The sequence below is a fragment of the Hippopotamus amphibius genome, chromosome 4 (assembly GCF_030028045.1).
Source record: "Hippopotamus amphibius kiboko isolate mHipAmp2 chromosome 4, mHipAmp2.hap2, whole genome shotgun sequence".
NCBI lineage: Eukaryota > Metazoa > Chordata > Mammalia > Artiodactyla > Hippopotamidae > Hippopotamus > Hippopotamus amphibius.
This window is the reverse complement of record NC_080189.1, coordinates 148,251,186-148,267,921: the sequence shown is the minus strand read 5'-3', so window position 1 is coordinate 148,267,921 and position 16,736 is coordinate 148,251,186. Positions and strand designations below refer to the sequence as shown.

Sequence of the window (16,736 nt, the reverse complement as noted above, 5' to 3'; positions counted from 1 at the left end):
TGTTTATTTAGAACCTTTAAAAATATTTCTAAAGTACTTCAGTCATTTAAATTTTTTAACTCGGCTCTTCACAATACATAAAAATTGGGAATTGAGAATAAAATATATACAAAAAAACACCGGCTTTAATTTATAAACGAGAATAGGTAGCATGCATTCAAAGTTAAAGCATCATTTGAATGCTGCAGAGGCAGACCAGATTCTGTTTTCTTATTTCGGAAATATTTTTTAATGTGTAATTTTAATTTCTTATTAAATAGAATTTCAAACACATGCAAAAGTAGACGGAGACTTATAAATAAACCTACATGTAACCATCACCCAGCTTCAGCAACCAACATGTGGCTCATCTGGTTTTGTTTGTACCCTATCTCCCCTCCTGCCACCTCTGGAATATTCTGAAGTAAATCTCAGATATCATTTCATCAGTAAACATTTCAATATGCATCTCTAAGAGATGCTCTATTTTAAACAACCAAAATGCCACAATCACAGCTAAATAAGGTTAATAATTCCTTAATATCACCATGTATACAGCCGCAGTTCCTATTTTCCCAGTTGTGTCCTGGGAGTCACTGTTTTGCAATTTGTGTTCGATATGTTCCATATGTTGAAACTGGTTAATATGTTTCTCTTTTGTTAATTTGATTTTCCCTCCTTCTCTTTTCCCTTTTTCTTCTAATGCTTAGTCTAAGGAACCAAGTCTCCTGTCCTATCAAATTTTTCCACACTTTGGGTTTTGCTGATTGCATCGCATGGTGTCATTTAAAATATCCTATCCCCTGCATTTCCGCTACACTGGTGCTTAGATGTGGAAGCCTGACCAGATTTGGGCTTGATTTTTTTTTGGCAAGACTAACCTCACAGATGGGGTGATGTGCTCCCATGAGGAAACAGACATTGTCTGGTTCTTGCTCTGTGCACCAATCATTGAAGTTTGAGGTACCCTGAATCCAGGCAAACTTCACGTATGCAAACTACACTATCTTCAGATCTTACCCTGTATTTCTTAACAGCATTACAGTGCAGCAGCATCTTTTTTTGATTTGTTCTCACATGAGGGCATGTCACTACTTTAACTTAATATTTTTGTGTTGCTTCTATTCCAATTATAACAGTTATGAGTTTTATTTCGATGCATTGTCATCGGCACTTCAAACTTTTTTTTTTTTTTTTTTTTTTTGGCCATTCCACTCTTCCAGGTAGGAACTAGTCCAACATAGTGACAATCAAAGAGGGCCACAGTGACAGCATCTAGAGGTTGCATTAAAAACCAGATCTCTTTCATCGCCTTAATAAATTTCAGCTTGATTAGGTGGCTGATCCAGTTGTTAGCTCCAGAAAGGCTTAGCCAGAATGGGAAAAAGAGTGACATAAGACAGCTCTTTCAAAATAATAAATCACTTCAACTGTGTCTTGGCAGCAGTGCTGAGGGGAATTCTCTGTCTGATCAAGAGTGATAACACCTTTCTTAAAATGAACAATGGTGATGGGTTTCTGATCTAGTAGATAATGTTATGCCTTCAGCTCTGTGACGTCTGTGAAGAGCTTTTCTTGCTCCATCTTAGTTCAGTGAAGAGACCTCACTGTAGGTTTTTAAGCAGGCTCATCTTCTTACCTCAGCATTAAACATAAACCTATACACAGCACACTTTATCATCAAATCGTGAAGCTACCACTGTTACCACCAATTCAGGCATGACTTTTCAAAAAGCCTTTTATGTTCTGTCCTTTCTCCAAATTTCATTATCAAACATTTTGATGCCAATTTCTACCATCTGGCGAAACAGTCCCTGTCATGCAGTAAGTGCTCAAATATTATTGAACAAGTAATGAATATATTAACAAAATGGGTGTTCATTAAGAAAACCTTCAATAGAGTTTGGGTGAGTTTGATGAATTATAATCTGTGAGTCAGGTCCTTAATTATTGATCTTCCACAGAATTCTGCTCTTAGTTAACCTTGGTTTTCTCTCTCAATCTTCTCACTGGGTCCCTTCATCCACGTGCCTATTTCCCACTGACACCCAGAGCTACATCTCAGGCCTAGATTTCTTACCAAACTCTAGACTCTTGTGGCTAGTTCTTCCTAAACACCTCCACTTGGGTTTCCCACGAACTCCTCAAACTCCACCTGTTCAAAGCTGAATTCATCACATCCCACTCCTATGTTTCTACTCTGGTGAATGACTCCACAGCATCTTCAGAGCATCATCTGAGTCTCACGCGTCTTCATCCCTGACATCCTATGAATTGCCAATTCCTGTTGGTTTCATGACCTATATATTTCTCATAGCTGTCCTCTCCTCTCCATCTATCCTGCAGACTCCAACTTAACTTGGGCTCTAGTAATATCTCCCTTAGACAACTTTAACTGGCTCTTACAGGGCTGTCTACACCCCGTCTCCTCTTATGATCCTAACAGCCCCAAGCCCCTTGTACCCGTGGCTACCAAGTCAGATTTTGTTTCCCTCTCCATAAAACCCTTCACTGGCACCCCATCACGTCTACTAGCCGAGAAGTAGTGTGACCATGCAATTTATCCTCTAACCTGAGATCCTTCTGAGAGTGCAAGGTGATGCTGTTAGTAATTACACTGGTACACCAGACAAACTCAGACTGCCCTGGGCAAACCTACACATGAGGCACACCCAAGTCCCTGCCACACCTCCCACCACATTCCCTCACCTTCGGCACCCCTCTTGCTACTTTCTGTCTCTGGAACCTGTCACTGTTCTCTCACCCCGTGCCTCTTGAACTATATGCTCCCCCTGAGACATTTCTATTGATCGTTCCATCTTGCTTTAAACATCACCTCCCCTGTGAAGCTTCCTCTAAAACCTCCTAGCTGATCTGATCACTATCCTGCCAGCCAACACCATGCCCTGCACTGCATCCGTGGGCTGCATCTGCCCGCCTCCTATGAGCTCCTTCAAGGGTCTATGCTGTGTTCATCTTTATATCCCCAGCATCTGTGATGCGATCACAGTTCTGCACCCAGAAGGCATTTCGCATGTCATTTCTCAGTCATGTCTTATATTTAATAAAACTTTTTTGCCTTAGCTGCTAATTCAGCACAATTAATGAAAGATAAGACAGGATGAAATAAGAAGTAGTCAGTAGCTCCTAATGCCAGTCCCATATATCACAGACCACAGGTCCATTAAGTGATTGCTTTTTAAAGGAGAGCTTTGAGATTATAGAATCTGGGCTAATGGCAGAACCCCTATAGGAGGCCATGAAAGAGAAACAGGCATGGTGATAAGCCAACATCATATTAGAAACTGTCCACTAAATTCTTGAGGCTTCTAGTATAAAATAAAGTCAGTGTCGAAATAAAACATACCTGCTAGGTAAGCATGGGGCCGCAGGCAGGGGTGGGGAGAATGACAGGAATCCTGCTGCCATGGTAAAAGGAACAAGGAGATGAGAACCCACTAGCGTGCCTTCACACAGCACTCTACAGTTTGCAAAGCACTTCCCTATGCATCCTATCATCTGACCTTCAAAATAACCCTGTGAGATAGATCAGATGCATGCCGAGGCTCAACCAACATTTCTTTTTCTTTTTTTTTTTATTTAACTTTTATCTTATATTGGAGGATAGTTGATTACAATGTTGTGTTAATTTATACTGTACAGCAAAGTGATTCAGTTATACATATACATATATCCATTCTTTTGCAGATTCTCTTCACAGATAGGTTATTATAGAATATTGAGCAGAGTTCCCTGTGCTATACAGTAGGTCCTTGTTATCTATTTTATATATAGCGGTGTGTATATGTTAATCCCAACCTTTTAATTTATCCTCCCCACCTCCCCCCAGCTTTCCCCTTTGGTAACCATAAGTTTGTCTTCTAAATCTGTGAGTCTGTTTCTGTTTTTTAAATAAGTTCATTTATATCATCTTTTTAGATTCCACATATAAGTGATATCTTATGATATTTGTCTTTCTCTGTCTGTTACTTCACTCAGTATGATAATCTCTAGGTCCATCCATGTTGCTGCAAATGGCATTATTTCATTCTTTCATTAACCAAATTTCCTGAGCTTTGACAATCCCTCTGGGATCCCAGACCAATGCCCCCTTCACAGCCCGAGCCACACCAGGCAAGCCTGAACTCATCCTGCTTCTTTACTTAAAACCCTTCGGCATCCCAGATGAGAACCGGAGCTCCAAATGTTCTATCAGTCTATCTGTCACTTTATGGTCGGGGATGATCTAGGGTGGCTGACAGGAGAGAGGCCAGGCCAGGGACATTCTTACAGTGCCAGGTCCAGGTGCTGCCACAGCTGAGGCAGGTGTGTGGGGGCTGGGGGGCTCCATTCCCTCCTTGTGTAACACACACAGAGGCAGCCATCACGTTCCCTGCATCTGACAAGGAAGCTGTGCCCTGAGGCAGCAGCAATGTGCCAGCTCAAGCTGAGCCCCAGCCGAGGAGACAACTGACAAGACAAGGCTCCCACAGAGAGAACAGATCTGAGCTTTTAAAATACACCCACACAGTGATGCCAGAGATCCTGAAATTGCAACATTCAATACTCTGTTTCTCATGGATAAAACAGCTCTTTTAGCAGCTTTTAAAATATGCAGGCACACCTAAGAGGAGTAGAGTGCTAAGATCTCAATCACTATCACTTTAGTGTGACTTAGTCCGTGAATTCACTATCTTCCTTATTAGCAAGTGTTCCCAGAGAGGAGATCACTGGGCATCCTACTGGAGTAAGAGACAGTTGAAGGCAGAGAACAGGAAGGACTAACTTAAAGGGGAGTTGGAATTACCAAAGATGAACTTGGCCTGTCTCGCCATTTTACCCAGGGTCACCTCTAAAAGGTGCAATGACCTAGTAAGAACTCACCCCGAATAACACTTGACATTCCTTTCTTCTTATCGCTATAACTAATGAATTAATACTATGAGAATATCGAGTATTCCAGTGCCATTGTTCTGATGTTTCTAGTGTACAATTAAGGAAGATAGCAACTTAATAAAATTTAGCCCTAGAGGGATGACGTAACTAAAAAAAGGATGTCATGTAACAACTATGACACCATCAGACCTGGTCTAACATGCATCATCTTACTCCACTGGTCTCTTGTCACTCAGTGCAGAAAGGTTGTTCAGCACATGCAGGGTCTCACCCACTCCTCATTCATGCCTCTTTTCTCACTGCAGGGCTTGTCTATACCATGGTTGTACCCACCTTCCATGTGCTGTAAGAATGTTCTATCAACAATGTTCTGTAATATTACGTTACATTTTATTCCACTGAGTTATGAGCAGACTCATTTTTCTCACGAATCCTGTATGTTCAAGATACCAAGCAAAACCAAAAGACCTGTGAGCAGGCAGAAGACCCCCAAACTGTAATCTGGGCAGTGTTTTCATGTTCAAGTATCCCAAGTTTCTGCTAATTTGAGTATCAGAGCACAAAGATAAGATGCAACAATGGAGACAACAGGTTGAAAAATGTTAACATTAAGATAATTTGCCCACATGAATGAGAAGGGTTGACTGAGGTGAGAGAAAACCATTTCCTAAAGGTGTCACCAATTTGCAAAATGCCAACACCAAACAGACAAACCATGCATCCACACATCTACAGATCTTTGTAAGGATTTTAGTAATGGTGGAGTAGCTTGTAATGGACTAATCCTCCCACCAAAAACAATTAAAATATTTAGAAATACATTCTAAAACAATTAATTGGAAACACTGGAGAGCCACCAGGAAAGGGACAGAAATTAGAGGGAATTTGATATGCAAATTAAAGCCACAAGATATTATTTCATAGCCACCAGCATGTCTAAAATTAAAGAGAATGACCATACCAAGTGTTGGGAGGATACAGAGTAATTGGAACTCTCAAATATTGCTGATGGGAACATAAGAATATGACCACTTTGGAAAACCACTTGAGAGTGTCTTATAAAGTTAAACGTGTATCTACTCTATTATCCAGCAATTCCACTGCTAGATATTTACCCAAGAGAAATCAAAGTGTCATTTACATACAAGAATGTTTATGGAAGCATCTTCATAATAACCCCAAACAGGGAAAACTCCAAAATGTTCATTAAGATAAGAATAAGCAAACAAAACTGTGCTACATTTTTTATAATGGAATATCTAGCAATAAAAAGGAATAGAATATTAATATACCCAACGACATGCATGGATCTCACAGAAATTACGCTGAGCAAAAGAAATCAGACACAAAAGAGAACATGCTATGTAGTTCCACTTATATGAACTTCCAGAGTAGACAAAATCAATCTGTGGTGGAAAAAAAACATTGCATTTATTGCCTCTGGCAGCAGGGGATTAACTGGGAGAGGACACAAGGAACTTTTGGAGGGAGGGAAATGTTCTATGTCTTGGATTGGAGTGCTAGTCACATAGTCGTACGCATTTGTCAAAACCAAACTCTTCACTTCTGATCTATTCATTTCACTGTATATAAATTTTACCTTGATTTTTAAAAGATGGGGCATGGGAGGTGGGGTTAGTACAAGGGAAGAGGAACAGAATACCTTAAAGGACAGAATGAGATAAAGATTGTAAGGAAGAGAACACGATCCTTAAATTTTTAATACGTTCGGGGGCAAACTAAAAGTTTGGTCCAAAGCCAAAAATCTAAAATACAGTTTAACAGACATGAACCCAAAGAGGCAAGAACCTCTTGAACTAAGGACTAAGAAGATGATAAATAAAAACAAAAACTCAGTGACTATGGTAGACAAAACACAAGATTGCCAGAGTTAGCAAGTGTATTTACTCTGGCAACCCAAACCAACAGGCCATTAGACAACAAAACACCAACCAGCCAGTTTCTACAGTCAGTCTTTCAAAGCAGCTTTTACAGAATGCTCTTTTTATATGCTCCATGATATAAATTCCTACTGAGTATGAGCTAAGAGTACACAAATACCAGAAACCACCCCAAATGCATTCTTACCTTCAGTGAAACTCCCTGCTAGGGTTATTACAACAAAAACTTTCCCTTCTGGCTCCAGATCCACCTAGAAGAGAGAAAAAAACAAAACAAAACACTGTATGTTATATTCTCATTTTGAACAATTTTTTGTGGGCCTCAAATAATTCTTTACAGAGAAACCTCAATGCACAAATCACAGCCATAAATCAGATCTAAGTCTTTCACTCAACAGTAGAGGGGCAGGAAACAAGTGATAGCACAAGAAACTGTAGAGGATGAAAAGCAGATCTAAAGGGAACTCTTCTGCAATGCTTTCCCTCTCTTGAATGTTTTCTTCCATTTTGGCTCTTTGTGATATTGATGAGTACCCACGTGCGTGGTCACTGTTTCTGAGACATCCCTAACTGACGCGCACCGTTCGTAAGAACAATATTTTACTAAACCACGTGGCAAGTGTGTGAAATAGAAAAATGATAGCAACATAAAGGCAACGAACCAATGCGGCACGGTCGGCTGCACACCTTTAGTTTCAGGAAGTAGTTTGAATGGAAGAGTGCTGGCTCTGTCTATACCATTTCCACTTGAGTGCAGTTCATCCTCAGGAAGCACCAGGGGAGGCAGTAAGTGTGCTGTGCATTCACTACTCTCAACTGTTCATGGGAGCACCAATGTTCCTTCAAGTTTTCATCCATGAGCTGAGAAAACAAGACGGACGTTCTGCCAAAGAGGCAGCTGGATGTCTTCTCACTAGATCCCATCCTCTGCACACACTCCCGTCTCCCAAAGACCTTCACACAGCATGGCCCCAGGACGGGGCACGCCCTCCACACCTGCTCTGACCACACCAGCCCAGGTAGGCAGGCTCTTCCCTCTTCATGCTAACCTTGAACTACCCAGGAACACCTCTTAGCCATGGATTCTGAGGCTCTTTGGGACTCCAATACATGAATTCACAATTGTCCTTAAATTAAATCTTGTCAGGTTCAGCCCATGGCTTCAGGTCTGTCTTTGACCTTCTGTCTAAGAGAGGGAGGCCCAGAGAAGCTGAGTTTAGATATGCACAGTCTTTTGGGTAGACTATTAAATTTAAATGACCTGCAAATCACATGGTACAGTGTTCAAACTAGACCAGGACACAGACTCCAGTCTGACCGCCACAGCGGCTCTGGACTCTCGGCAAGGTTCTTAACCATCCCCAGCTCCACTGCTCCCATCTCCAAGTCCATGATGCCATTACTCAGCATTTCTGACATGGCTCCCATCAGGCAATCTCAAAGAGCCTTAGCCATACTATTTACTGTTTGTATTGTACCCATAGGTGACCAATACTGAAGAAAAAAAAATACGTTGACCTTACCCTAGCTCACCACTTTTTCTTAAATACGATTCCCTGTGCATACATTTTCAAAATAAAAGATATCTCTTTTTTAGTGACTCAAAAAGCTTCATCTATGTAACAGTTGACTTTTATAAACCCTGCCTTTCTCTGCATTCAGTCTGCTGTCAGTGCGGTTACCACGCTGTAACTCACCCCAGTGTTCAAATCAGTTTCTTGCATCACGACTATTAACTTAACAATATCCCCTTACCTATCTTAACACTACTTGTGAACCTTTATAGAACAGTTCTGAAAATAGAGCTCTCTGGAGAGATGACTAAACAGGATGTCAGTCTCTAATTGTCTCCACTCTCTGCCTTGACTTGTTTCAAGTCAAAAATATGTTATTTTTAAAAGCCACTCCCTCATCTTCAATATAAAAGCCTGGCGGAGCCACACGCACACATTCAACCTCACAACATCAACTGCTGCTGGCACAGAAGGAGCTGCTCCAGCCTCTGGACAGACAGACTGCCGGGCCACCTCCAAGATCCAGCCCGTAACCTTGCTCCAACACTGCCCAAGGGCCAAGAAAGAAGGCCCTTCCACCCTCTGGGTCAGGAGCTGCTCTGATGGGCTGCAGGAGACTCTGGCACTTAGAATCCGGCACGCTCACAGTGCAACAGGTTCGATCCTCATTTTTGACCCAAGCCACCATCATGGTAGAAAAGCAGGACTCAAATGCCATCTGCAAGCCTAGTCCATCTAAGACCTCTGACCTTAGTACAGGGTTTTACCAACTGCAGATTGAGACTCACTAGTGAGACGTGAAGACTATGTAGTGGGTTAAACATTACAAGGATTTTTAAGCAGAATAAAGTGGAGCAGAAAATATGAACACGCCAAACAGTAAGGAAAAGTACCATGTCATGAAAATTCTGTTTGTAGTTCTGTATGCATGAGAAGGGTATACTGGGTTTTAGAGTAAAATGTATTCCTTACCGTCACAGAGAAACAGTTGGAAAATGTGGCCTTAGAGGTTATCTGCTTCATCTACACAGTGCTGATGGTTTGGCATCTATTCATGGTGGTGGTTGCTTAGACACCTCCAGTGACAGCCAGCTCACTACCACCACAGCTGGCCTCTTTCATTCCTGTACCCCAGAGAAGATCTTTCACTAACAGCAGAAATGCAGTGACCAATAGCTTCTATTCATCAAACCTAGTTTTGTCCCCTACTGCTGTAGTGCATTTTGAGCTCTACAGATTCTGGGAACAGCACTTCAGCTTTACTGGAGAACTACCCTGCCCTCACATTAGTCCATGGCTCAGCTGAGATTCTACCCTTGGTTCCATATTGAACACGTGACCCAGGCTTGCCAAGCGGAGCACTGAATTCCCTCAGCCACGATGACTGGCCTGGAGCTGATACATGCCTCATGTCTGGCAATTTGAGTAATTACTCCTCCCTATCCTCAGTCACTGGTGCAGATTTGGGCACAAAATCCAAGGAGGTGCAATCAGGAATCCTGGATCTACAAGGAAGAAATACAATCTCACTCCTGCTCAACTTCAATCTGGAAGGACATACACTTGGGAGTCTCTGGCACCATTCTTATCACCACATTGGGCTGGGGAATGAAGCCAGTAAAGAAGGGAGAGCTGAGAGAGAAAGAGACCAAGTCATGATGTCATTTAAAGCCTTAGATCAAGCCCTGCTTGATTCTTCTGGACTTTTCAGTTATTTGAGCCGATAAATTCCTTTGCTTTAGCCAGTTTGAGTAGGGTTTTCTATCACTTTCACCCAAAAACGCTTATCCAAATTGGCAGCCCAAAAGAATAAGTCATAGTTTTAAAGACAATTATCACCTCCCTTCTACACCTTCTAACACCCATGCCTCCCCTGGCACTGAAATAATTCCTGTACCCCTCATCACATCCCACGGTCAGATCCAAAGATGTGTCTGTCTTCCCCTCCGCTGACTTCTCTGCAGTATCTGATACTCCTGCTAGCTTTCTTCTTCATGAATCTCTCCTTAAACCCTGCTGCTCCTAAGTCCTCTTTTCCTTCCATTGGAAGATTCAGACTTATGATTTCAAAACCCACCTGAGATTCTTTGGGGGTAGGAGTAGAAGAAAAAACAAACATATCAGAACTTCCAAGAGGGTGTAGTCACATTCATTTCCTAAGTCTTAAGCACAGGCTTTACTCCCAAATCTATATATGTACCTTTTCTGAAAGTCTCCATCTCAGTGTCTCACTGAAACAAGTCCCTTTAATTCAACATGCCCAGAGTCCAAAGTCTTATCGTGTACCCTCTAATTAATTCCCTCCATTCCTGATTGCACCATTTCCCCAGCAGCCCAGGCTTTTCACTGTGTGCATATAATCCTACCAGATCCCACCAAGTCTACTTTCTGAGCCTCTCCTACACTCCCCACTTCCTCTCCGCTTCTCCTGCTCTGCCTCACCAAGCCTCTGGCAGGGACCTTCTAGTTGGTTTCTGCCTCCAGACTCATTATCCCCCAGCTGCTACCACTGACATTTCAAAAATGAAAATCTGACTTTCTAACTTAAAATCCTTCTATGTGTCTTCTCCCTTCTACGATAAGAGCCAAACTCTGCATGCCATGTCTTCACCATCCCAAACACATACAACCTGTATCTCAGCCTCTTTAAATTATTTGTAGACCCTTCAGGGAGGCATGTTATTTCATTTATAATCCGAGAGATCAACAAAATGTATTATGGGTCAGATAGCGTAATGAAGAATGTAGTCAAAATGGTGAAAAATACACATTACCTGTATATTGTCTGAAGCTTACCGCCTAGTGATTTGGGGTATGCAATCTTTATAGCGAGAAAATCTTTCTCTTTTTAAATTGTCAAACTCCTATTTGTCCATTGAGAGTCAACTCAAAACTCACTTTTTACAAGAAGACCTTCCGAGACCTCCTTTAGACAGGTGGGCAACTCCACACCGTTATAGAGACCATTGCTGGAACCCGCTCATGCTGCAGTTATTACGCCCTGGTCCCTTAGGACCCTGCCTTGCACATAAGAGGACTGAAATGGTTTTGTGAGTAAGTTAACAAACAAGCAGGGATATTCCTAGCAGCTTCACATAGGATATGGTTTTCTCCTTCAGCATTCTGATCAGTTTCCTCCAGATCTGCTCCAGTTTCTCCTGCCCCCCTCCCCACCCCCATGAAAGAGTGAACATCAGCCCAGGTGCAACCAGACCTTAACTGGACAAAGCAAGGTTATCACCAACTTTGATTTCGACAGTGACAATTTCCTTTAGTGATACAGCTAAAGACTTCATGAATACACTGAGGAGCCCCAGTGACCCAGCTTGAGTTTGCCATCAACTAAAACCTTTGCATCTTTTCTGCATGCTGTAAGGCTCTGCTTTGTCCATCCTATGTAGTGCTTAGGCTCCAAATCCTAAGAACTTCTATTTTTTTTCTATAGAATTTCAGCTTGTTGCTCTGGGACCCAAGGCTCACTGGATCCCAAATCCAGTCATTCAGTCACTCTCCTCGTCAGCTTTATGGCATTCCAAAATAAGGCCTGAGTTACCCTGTCATCATCTAAGGCACTTACAGAATGTCCACCAGGATAGAGCTGAGGCCGGAGTTCCAGAGAGATCCCACTTAGAAATGAACGTGTTGAACATTTTTTCTGTAACAGTCATTCAGGGAGAAGTGAAAAATACTAAGCCCTCTTTCGTATAGACCACTTCCATAGTGAGGAGGGCAACTCCTGGGCCCTCATCAAAACTCAAAAAGCAATGGCCTTTAAAAGTGATATTCTTAAGCACAAATAGATAAATCACCAAAACTGAGTGTAAACAAATGGTGCTGTAACCACTGGATGTCCATACACACAATAGTGAACTCCCACTCACGCGTTGTAACTTATACAAAAATTAACTCAAAATGAATCATAGACCTAAACATAAAACGTAACACTTTCCAAGCTGCTGCGTAACATGGGGAGATCAACTCGATGATTGGTGATGACTTAGAGGGGTTGGATAGGGAGGGTAGGAAGGAGTCGAGGGAGGGAGGGGTTATATGTATAAATACAGCTGATTCACTTTGTTGTACCGGAGAAACTGGCACAAGAGTGTAAAGCAATTATATTCCAATAAAGAGCTTAAATAAACCCCTAACACTTTACTATTTCAAGAAAAATACATCAGAGAAAATCTTTGGGAACTTGGGTTAGGCAAATATTTCTTAGATATAAAACCAAAAGCACAAACCATGAAAAAACAAAATGATAAACGGCACTTCATGTAAATTAAAATTTCTGCTCTTTGAAAGACTGTCAAGATAATGAAAGACAAGCTACAGATCAGGAGAAAATATGTGTACGTTTTTTCTCACTTGTATCTGAGTAAAGAACTCACAAAACTCTATAAGCAAACAACCCAACTTTTAAAAAATGGGCTTTATCACTTCATTTCACCAAAGAAGACATAATATAAAGGTGGCAAATAAGTACATAAAAACAAGTTCAACATCATTAGTCATTAGAGAAATGCAAATTAAAACTACAATGCAGTAACAATACATACCTATTAGGAGGGATAACATTAAAAAGTCTGACCATACTAAATGTAAGAATGCGGAGCAACTGGCATTCTCATATATTGTTGATGGGACTGTAAAATGGTACCATCACTTTGGAAACAGCTTGACATTTTCTTAAAAGTTACACATACATCTCCCATTTGATCCAGCCAGTTGACTCCTAGGTATTCAGCCAAGAATAAAGCAAGCATATGTTCAGAGATATGTATGCAAATGCTCACAGGGGCTCTTTTAAAAATATGATATAGCCATACAATGGAATAGTACACTACAATAAAAAGAATAAATTATTGATGCATGCAACAACATGGAAGAATAGTAAATAAAAGAAGCCAAACACAAAAGAGAACATTCTGCCTAGAAAAGGCAAGACAACATATAGTTTTATATGGCTATAACACATAGTTTCTATAAGTGGCAGAAAACATAGCAGTGGTTGCCTGGGGACAGGTAAGGGAACTAGGACTCGTGGTAGAGAAGGATCAAAAAGGGGGCAGGAGAGTACCAAGACAATTAAATGGAGAAACAATACTCTTTGTAACAAATGGTGCTGGGACAACTGGATTCTACATCCAAAAGAATAAAAGCAGACAGACCCCTACCCCACACCATATATAAATATGAACTCAAAATGGATCACAGACCTAAACATAAGAGCTAAAAACTATAAAACTCTTAGAAGAAAATAGAGGAATAAATTTTCCTGACTTTGGGTTAGGCAACAGTTTCTTAGATATGACATCAAAATTACAAGTGACAAAAAAATGATAAATTGGACTGCATCAAAATTTAAAACTTCTGTGGTATAAAAACAAGCAAGTGTCTACACCTCACTGCCCAACTGCCCTTTCCAAAGTGCCACTCTCAACTTTCCTCCATCCAAGCCTCCAGAGGCTTTCTAGTGCCTTCAGAGGAAAACTCAGCCTGCTTCATCTGGCTTTCCAGGGCATCATGGGCTCCCCACTAATTAACCCAAACCTCTTTTTCAAATTTCCATTCTTTAAACCTGCTCTTCTAGTCAGGTCCATCTCCTCACTATGTCACAGACACACCTGTGCTCATGCTGCTGTCTCTGCTTAGAAAGCCTTTCTCTCTTCACCTAGCCACTCATTCCAACCTTGACTGAATGACTCCTAGTGTCAGGATCATTGCCAGGTGCTCAGGATTTCCCAGAGAAGCTCCCTGGGGCTGCAGGTGGAAGAAGCAGCTGAATGTACCTGGCAGAGATGACATAGCTACAGAAGCTGAAGGAAGAAACTCTCGCCAGGAAATCCTGACATGCACATCAATCCCTCCAGTTTCAAAATTCCTCTCTTGATTATTATCTTAGTAGTTATCAATGCCCTTAACCATTAGATAAAATTTCATAGACTTATATCTTATCACCTGCAATTAAGTCTGTAAGCTCCATTCTGGTAGGATTTGACACTTTTTATTCCCCGAAGGGCCTCAACTCAACAAATATTTGTTGATTTGGTCTAATAAGCTGAATTGGAAGGTCATCTGACCACTTCATTTTCATCACCTATAAAATAGGAATGATAGTATTTTATTCTGTAATAAATACTCTGACAGCCCTTTGTAAAATATAAAAGCACTTCAAGATGGCTCCAAGGCAAACCAGTAGCATGTGGACTACCGAGGCCCACTGCTTAGGGGTCACATTCTGCTCGCTCGATGTGCCACCGGGTCGTCAGCCCCCTCCCCCACCACACACCCTGGGCCAGTGTTTCCTTCCTTTGGTATCACTTTGCAGGAGTTGGGCAAGTCACCTTCCCTGACTCGGTCTTCTTGCCCATGAAACAAGAGGATTGTTAAAAACCTTTCTAACTCTAATGTTCCAGGATTCCAAACAGGCTTGGATAAAAGCCTGCGCGCAGGACTCAACGGAAACACTCAATTAACTGGTAATAATTTACAACCATTTCCCTTCACAGAAGGCATTAGAATTGATCACAGGCAGGAAACTTCTGGCTACTTAATACTCATCTCAGCCTGGGATAAGCAAAAGGTCCTAGCATGTTAAAAGAAAAACAAACAAGGTCTCTTTTCGTGTCTAACGCAGCCATGGCCCATGGTCCCAAGAAGCACCTGAAGCGTGTAGCAGCTCCAAAGCACTGGATGCTGGATAAACTGACTGGTGTGTTTGCTCCTCCTCCATCTACTGGTCCCCACAAGCTGAGGGAATGTCTCCCTCTAATCATTTTCCTAATGAACAGACTTAAGTAGGCCCTAACAGGAGATGAAGTAAAGAAGATCTGCATGCAGCGTTTCATTAAGATTGATGGCAAGGTCCGCACTGATATAACATACCCTGCTGGTTTTATGGATGTTATCAGCATTGACAAGACTAGAGAGAATTTTCGCCTGATCTATGACACCAAGGGTCGCTTTGCTGTTCATCGAATTACACCTGAGGAGGCCAAGTATAAGTTGTGCAAAGTGAGAAAGATCTTTGTGGGGACGAAAGGAATCCCTCATCTGGTGACCCATGACGCTTGTACCATCTGCTACCCTGACCCCCTCATCAAGGTGAATGACACCATTCAGATTGATTTGGAGACTGGCAAAATTACTGATTTCATCAAATTTGACACTGGTAACCTGTGCATGGTGACTGGAGGCGCTAACCTGGGAAGAATTGGTGTGATCACTAACCGGGAGAGACATCCTGGTTCTTTTGATGTAGTTCACGTGAAAGATGCCAATGGCAACAGCTTTGCCACCCGGCTCTCCAACATTTTCGTTATTGGCAAAGGCAACAAACCATGGATCTCTCTTCCCCGTGGAAAGGGTATCCGCCTTACCATTGCTGAGGAGAGAGACAAGAGACTGGCGGCCAAACAGAGCAGTGGATAAAATGATCTCTGAGTGGCATGATTGGAAAAGCCTTTGTACTTAAAGATAATACCACATAACAAACAAACAAACAAAAAACCACAACCCTTTATTGGGCAAAGGTAGAAGGTTCACCTAAACTCTATGGGCCTTGTGTGATATTCAGATTCTTGGCTAGGTAGATCATTTCTATAATTTTTCTAGGTATAAGTAACAAAAGAACCTAAAAACATGATAAAGCATTTCACAATTCTCTTCCAGCTAAAACCATGAGGCTTAAAAATGAGAGTTCAAATTCTTAAAGGAAAAAAATTCTCTACCGAATTGTACCAATAACCAACAAGGAGGTGTGTAGTTGTGTCCCTAGTAATAGAAATAACAGTTACTGTGTCTTGAACTCATCAATGTGCAGGGGCCCGGCCAGGTGCCTGACCTACATTATTTCTCACCTTCACCCCCCTGCAACGTAAGTATCACCACCGCCGTTGCACAGATGGGAAAATGGAGGCTCAGTGAGATTACAGAATTGACCAAGGTCACCCAGCAGTGAAGGCCAAGCCAAGATCCAGACTCAGGGAAGATCCCTCCCCAGTTCCACACCTGCCTCCGTGTAGGCTGCTGTGCCTGTGTCTGCCTGCGGGTTACAGTGGGTTTGCCTGATGCCTTCTGTTCACCCAACCAGCATGCCCAGGCTTTGGCATGTTAGGTCAATAACATCACCCGTTTCCCTGGGAACTTGGGCTAGACTTGTGCCCTTAGCACCCGAGGGTGCTCCCTGCCAAATGCCAAGCCTCGGTGTTCCAGCCTCGCTTCCTCACTGCCAAGGCCAGCGGGAGTGGCACCAGCCTGATGGTGTCTCCTGATGGCTCTTCACAGGGGCACGTGGCAGGAGCTGTGGAGTGTGGCAAGTCTGTGCTGGGGCCAGCAGAATGCAGTGGGCATCTCAGGTCCCATTAGTCAGCTGCCTGGAGGATTCGAGTCAGGGTCATGTGCTGCAGACACACAGCACATCGCCTCGCCATGGGAAGGAGTTCAA

The 16,736-nt window shown here is 42.2% G+C and overlaps 1 protein-coding gene and 1 pseudogene across 1 annotated transcript in view; one reads left to right on the top strand and one right to left on the bottom strand.

Annotated features, from left to right (window-relative positions):
* PRKCH (protein kinase C eta) overlaps positions 1-16,736 on the bottom strand; it is a 219,740-nt gene that overhangs the window by 144,047 nt on the left and 58,957 nt on the right. The window contains exon 2 of the mRNA XM_057730683.1: positions 6,964-7,027. Coding sequence (XP_057586666.1) covers positions 6,964-7,027 — 64 coding nt within the window. The remainder of the gene's footprint in view (positions 1-6,963; positions 7,028-16,736) is intronic.
* Positions 14,909-15,799, top strand: LOC130851017 (40S ribosomal protein S4, X isoform-like; annotated as a pseudogene).